Source organism: Asparagus officinalis, unplaced genomic scaffold (genome assembly GCF_001876935.1).
Source record: "Asparagus officinalis unplaced genomic scaffold, Aspof.V1 AsparagusV1_Un115, whole genome shotgun sequence".
Classification (NCBI taxonomy): Eukaryota; Viridiplantae; Streptophyta; class Magnoliopsida; order Asparagales; family Asparagaceae; genus Asparagus; species Asparagus officinalis.
The window spans coordinates 51883-58061 of NW_017972381.1; the positions used below are offsets into that span (position 1 = coordinate 51883).

Genomic DNA, 6179 nt, shown 5'->3' on the forward strand with positions numbered 1-6179 from the left:
GTAATAAAAAAAATATATTTTGATATTGGTCCCTCAAATATTCATATTTTTCTTTAACTCTTTTAAGGAACAACTTTTACCTTGTCTTCCCTCTCCTTAGACCTCATCTCCCTCCTCTTTGCCCTAGACCATCACCGCTACACTCTCCCTCCTATACTAGGCCCGTTCTAAGGTTGTACCGATGGAGATGGCAATGGTGGCAGTACTGATGGTGGAGGAGGTAAGAATAGCAATAGGGGAGGTGAAGGAGGTGGTGATGGTGCTGTAGATGGAGGAGGTAGTGAGAATACAAATGGAGGTGGAGATGTCGGTGGTGGAGTGGTGATGGTGGCGATGGAGGAGGTGACAATAACAATCATAGAGAGGATGTCAAATATAGAGGTGATGGGGAGGAGGTGATAATACTAGCGATTGAGGGGACAATGGTGGAGGAGATATTGGTGATTGAGGAGATGAGAGATAGGGATCAGAGGGGTATATGATAATTCCCCACCTACGGTTATAGTAACCCGACCATGGTTTATTTTGAGCGATATATCTAACAGATGACTAATATCGACACATTAAGATAGGTTAAAAGACTAATATCAAAATACATCGGATGCCTATGTAAAGATGTAATATCTAAAAAACCCTAAAAGAAATTACAGAGTTTACAAAGGTTGCTATATATGATATATACTCCTCTATATAAATGGGAGAACTCATGATTCACTATTTATGCTATAATGAATATAACATTATTATTGTAACAAACACGAAAATATTTTTCTAAAAAATATTACTATAGCACACAGAAAGACTGCAACAGAGACAGGATACTGTAGCGATCCAATTTTTTTTAAAAAATTGTATCAGTTAAACCGGGATTACTATAGCAAAAAAAAAAGGAATATCGTGTAAAAAACTAGCAGTAGTAAAGAAAGAGCCAATAATTACGTTGCTTAACCATTTCAAAGCCCAAATAATCAAAGATCTAGACCAATTACCACTCTACTAATAAAGTGTGTCATTATGACACATCACTCTTGACGCTCGCTCTCCTCTTCTCCCCTCTCAAACTGAAGTGTCCCTGTGAACTCCCAAGCAAACCTCCATCAAAAAAGCCAGACAACCCAACAACCACCACAGCACCCAACACTCATTCGCCCCCCTATCAAACCTATTTTATTCCTCTCTCCTCTGAAAAACTGCAGTCCCAACTGGAAACACCGAGCACAGTTCACAGTGCAAGTGAACAGAACACAACAAAAACCCATGTGTCGTAGTCTCTTATATCCCCTCTCTTGATCAATTCTTGAAGAAGAAGAAGAAGAAGAAGAGGCAATAGTTAAAAAAAAGAAGAAAAACCAACAAGAAGATGATCACTCCATCTGATTTCTACCATGTGATGACGGCCATGGTTCCCCTCTACGTGGCGATGATCCTCGCCTACGGCTCCGTGAAATGGTGGAAGATCTTCAGCCCCGATCAATGCTCCGGCATCAACCGCTTCGTCGCGCTCTTCGCCGTCCCTTTGCTCTCCTTCCACTTCATCTCCTCCAACAACCCCTTCACCATGAACCTCCGCTTCATAGCCGCTGACACCCTTCAAAAGCTCACGGTCCTCCTCCTCCTCTCCCTCTGGGCCAACCTCAGCCGCCGCGCCGCGGCTCCCTGGAGTGGACCATAACCATGTTCTCTGTATCCACTCTCCCAAACACCCTCGTCATGGGCATCCCTCTGCTCAGAGGAATGTACGGCGATTTCTCCGGGAGCTTGATGGTCCAGATCGTTGTTCTTCAGTGCATAATCTGGTACACGCTGATGCTTTTCATGTTCGAGTATCGCGGCGCCAGGATGCTCATCGCCGAGCAGTTCCCAGATACCGCGGGGTCGATCGTGTCCATAAATGTGGATTCGGACGTCGTGTCGCTTGATGAGGGCACGGATTTAACGACGGGCGGAGGTGAAGAGGACGGAGGATAACGCTGACCCGTGCGGTCAGCGCGTCGAGGCGACTATATCGAGGGGTCAGCGGGTTGTCGGCGTGCTCCCGGGCGTCAAACCTGACGAATGCAGAGATTTTCGCTGGCGTCGCGAGAATCCGACCCAGGGTGTCGAGCTCAAACAAGACATGTATTGCTGCCGTTGGAGGCGGCTCCAATTTCACAGCGACGGTACGTGTTCTCGCCGAAGCCTACTGGTGCGGAGCGGGGTAGAAGGCGGATGAATGGGCAGACGCCTGCTGAAGCTGGAAGAGTGCGGGCGGCGAGGGATTTACATATGTCGTTCTGTAGGGCTCAACGGCTCGCCGGTGTCTGATGTGTTGAATAAAGCTGACGCAAAAGATGTTCGCGTCGCAGTCTCGCCGAGCAAGGGTACGTCCTCTCGCTCTGTTGATGATATATATGCCGCTACTACTAGTGCTAGCTAGTTTGTACGACTGTTTCTGTATTTTCCAGTGAAAGAGAGCGATGGACGTGCGGTGGAAGGAGACGAGCTCAGCTTCGGCAACAAGGAAGTGATGGATGCCGCGACGAAAGCAGGGGGGGCGACGGCGATGCCTCCGACGAGCGTGATGACGAGGCTGATCCTGATAATGGTGTGGAGGAAGCTTATCAGGAACCCAAATACTTACTCTAGTCTCATTGGTCTTATTTGGTCTCTGGTGTCCTTCAGGTAAAAATCAGACTTTAATTAGTAGTCCAAATTGAATTTCCTGATACAAATGTGCGATTAATGTTTCGTGCCTGTTGTTGACGATGCAGATGGCATGTTGAGATGCCTGCCATCCTGTCGAAATCCATCTCCATACTGTCTGATGCTGGCCTTGGCATGGCTATGTTCAGCCTTGGTACCCACCTGTGTCCCTGAATGAGTTGTTCCTCTGGTGTATTATTAATGCAGTGAACATAATAAGATCGCCGGATACATTTTTCATCGGCATACAGATCAATGAATCCTTCCTTCATTAATGTTGCAGGTCTGTTCATGGCGTTGCAGCCTAGAATCATTGCATGTGGGAACCGAGTCGCATGCTTCTCCATGGCCGTGAGGTTTCTTGTCGGCCCAGCTGTGATGGCTGCTGCCTCCATTGTCGCATGCTTCTCCATGGCCGTGAGGTTTCTTGTCGGCCCAGCTGTGATGGCTGCTGCCTCCATTGCTGTGGGTCTCCGTGGTGTTCTCTTGCACGTCGCAATCGTACAGGTCTCTACTACCGACACCATCCAGTGATTGTTTCAGTGTTTGGCATTTGTTTCTCATCTTGACTGTAATGGATTTGGTTACTGTAAACAGGCTGCACTGCCTCAAGGAATCGTGCCGTTTGTGTTTGCAAAAGAGTACAATGTGCATCCTGATATCCTTAGCACAGGGTGAGCACTTCGTGTATCATTTTCTTCCCTTCAGTTCTATTAAGCATTTTTATCTCGTGGCTAAGGATATTTATGTGAACATTTTGGTGTAGGGTTATATTTGGGATGCTGATCGCATTGCCGATAACGCTGGCCTACTACGTTGTCTTAGGGTTGTGATCGCCTGAAGCATGGCAATGGAAGAAGTATTTGACTGTAGAAGCTAGTGTTTTCAATACAGAGCATGGAAGAAGAGAAAATGGACCGACTGACTTTGGAAAGAGAACTAGATCAGATTTTGATGATACATGATTATCTTAGGAAAATCATTGTTAATGATCCTCAAACGTTTCATTTAATCTTATAGATCTTTTTCTCCTTTTTTTTTTCCCCTGCTAATTTTGCTTGGTACTTTTCTCTCAAAGTTGTACTACCCTTTAGAACTGCAAATGAAATTCTTATCCTCCACAAAAGGAAGCATATTTTGCAAATGCTAGAGCTCTTTGAAACTCACCGTCTATAACAAATGTTGCAATCCTATTGTAGCAAATTACTCTTCAATTACTTGCCCAAAAAAAAAAAAAAAATTTCCTCCATTCAAACATGAAATAGTTAAAGAGTTGTTACCATAGTTTGGAAAACCATTTGGAAAACTCACCGTCTGTGTGAGGTCCGTATCTGCTGATAAAAAGATGGGGCTTCTAGAAGAGTCTATATATATCAAGCCGAATACGAAGAGGAGAGAAGTTAGTAGGAGGAGAACAATCAATGTGGGAAGCCAAAAAATGCAGTTTTTTCTCCTTAAAATTTTCAAGAGCAAAGCAACATGGATGTCTGGACCAATTCATTAACTCTTACCTCTCGTGGATAGTGGTCTTAGACTAGATATGTCGGGATGGAGGTGCAAAGGGCTAAAAAAATTTAAGAACACACACGAGGAAAAACAAAAATTAGTATTAAATGCTCAAGGTGGATGGCTGAGAGCATCTCCAACCATAAAACTCAAAATGGTGTAGTTTTTACACCAAATTGGTGTAGTTTTTACACCAACAAAGGGCTAAAAAAATTTAAGAACACACACGAGGAAAAACAAAAATTAGTATTAAATGCTCAAGGTGGATGGCTGAGAGCATCTCCAACCATAAAACTCAAAATGGTGTAGTTTTTACACCAAATTGGTGTAGTTTTTACACCAAATTACTATTCCATCTCCAACCCATTACACCAAATGTTACACCAAATTGGAATATTCCTTTTATTATTCTTATCTTTTAACATTTTTTGAAATTAAAAATATTTAACAAATTATATAATTATATAATTATATAATACATATAATTAATTATAATAAGGGGTTTTTGTCTTTAAGCCCATTTGTTTACATATCTTTATTTTTAAACCCACTCATTATTAGTTGTATTCTTAAGCCCAATTCATTTTTGGTATTTGTCTTTAAACCCAATTCTAAAATACAATACTTTTACTACTTGTATTTATACAGAATGAATGTCAAAACCCTAAAATACCCCTTTGATTGGCCCCATAAATCCCAGTGTCTCTCTCTCATCTTCCCCATTTCACCTCAGCCCATCTCCAGCCGCCGACGCCCCACTCTAGCTGCCGCCGGCGATCTCGGCCCCCGTCACCCTCTCCCGCCTCTTCAAGAACTCCCCCTCCTCCCCCAAAACCCTAACCCTAATCAAGTCCTTCGCCGCCGGCGTCATCCTCTCCACCTCCCTCGTCCACGTCCTCCCCGACTCCTTCCAGGCCCTCTCCGATTGCCACGTGGCTCCCCGCCATCCGTGGCGCAACTTCCCCTTCTCCGGCCTCGGCGGCATCGTCGGCGCCCTCCTGCCCTCCTCGTCGACGTCGTCGCCTCCTCCCGCCTCGAGGACGCCGCTCGGGCCCCAAGAACTACGAGAGGATCGAGAAGGCCGGGTGCCACGCGGCGAAGGAGGAGCTGGAGTTGGGGGTTGAGGAGCTGGAACTGGAGGAGGAGGAGGAGGGCGAGAGGCACAAAATCTCTTAAAACTTTCGATTGCTGTCGACTCTCCTATTTTAATGTATTCATCAGTAGCATCCGCTGGTAGACCATATGCCAACATTCGGAACACAGCTGTAATTTTTTGAAGCGTAGACAATCCAAGTCTACCGACCCCATCCCTTTGCTGTATAAAGTAAGTGTCGTGAGCTTTTATGGCGTTAACAATGCGAAGGAATAAATCTCGAGACATTCGAAATCGTCGGCGGAACATCGAATCATTATATCGCGGATTCTCAGAGAAGTAGTCGTTGAACAGATTACGATCAGCATTTTCTCGATCACGGTTGATCACTATATGACCAGGAATTGAGCCTCCACGAATTACTTGGTTGTTTTGTTGATTGATATAGTAAGCCATGAGAAGATTGTTGTTGTTCCTGATGCGAAACACCGCTTCCCTTTCTGCATCAATCGCTTCAATATCATCTATCAATTGTTCATCTTCAATTTCATTATCAGAAAATGATGATGACAAATTAGAAGGATCTCTATTGTTAAAATTCATTTTTTTGAAAATAGAGGTTTATGATTTTAGCAAACTCATCAATATGAGCTTTTATAATAGATGGAGATGATAAACGGGAAGTGTTGGAAGTTGAAATGTTGTCATGAAGAGTTATCATGAAGTGCTAGAAGTTGATATGTTGTCATTGATGTGTCTTTTCTTTGAAATGTTGTCATGAAGTGTTTGAAGTTGATATGTTGTCATTGAGGTGTCAACATTATGAAGTGTTTGAAGTTGATATGTTGTCATTGAGGTGTCTTTTCTTTGAAATGTTATCATGAATTGTTTGAAGTTG

The 6179-nt window shown here is 43.9% G+C and overlaps 1 protein-coding gene across 1 annotated transcript; it reads left to right on the forward strand.

Annotated features, from left to right (window-relative positions):
• The first annotated feature begins 2289 nt into the window (after positions 1–2289).
• Positions 2290–3730, forward strand: LOC109827299 (probable auxin efflux carrier component 1d). The gene is made up of 7 exons (XM_020394293.1): positions 2290–2360; positions 2445–2661; positions 2751–2836; positions 2966–3038; positions 3105–3189; positions 3280–3356; positions 3449–3730. The coding sequence occupies exons 2-7, from the start codon at positions 2507–2509 to the stop codon at positions 3513–3515; spliced, it is 543 nt and encodes a 180-aa protein (XP_020249882.1). The 5' UTR covers positions 2290–2360; positions 2445–2506; the 3' UTR covers positions 3516–3730.
• The last annotated feature ends 2449 nt before the right edge of the window (positions 3731–6179 follow it).

What these genes read in the sequence shown, in the direction of transcription:
- LOC109827299 (XM_020394293.1), top strand. Translation starts at nt 2,507, where the DNA reads ATGGATGCCGCGACGAAAGCAGGGGGGGCGACGGCGATGCCTCCGACG. An exon ending in TGCTTCTCCATGGCCGTGAG is followed by an intron (nt 3,039 to 3,104) that starts GTTTCTTGTCGG and finishes CATGGCCGTGAG; the next exon opens with GTTTCTTGTCGGCCCAGCTG. An exon ending in CCTGATATCCTTAGCACAGG is followed by an intron (nt 3,357 to 3,448) that starts GTGAGCACTTCG and finishes ATTTTGGTGTAG; the next exon opens with GGTTATATTTGGGATGCTGA.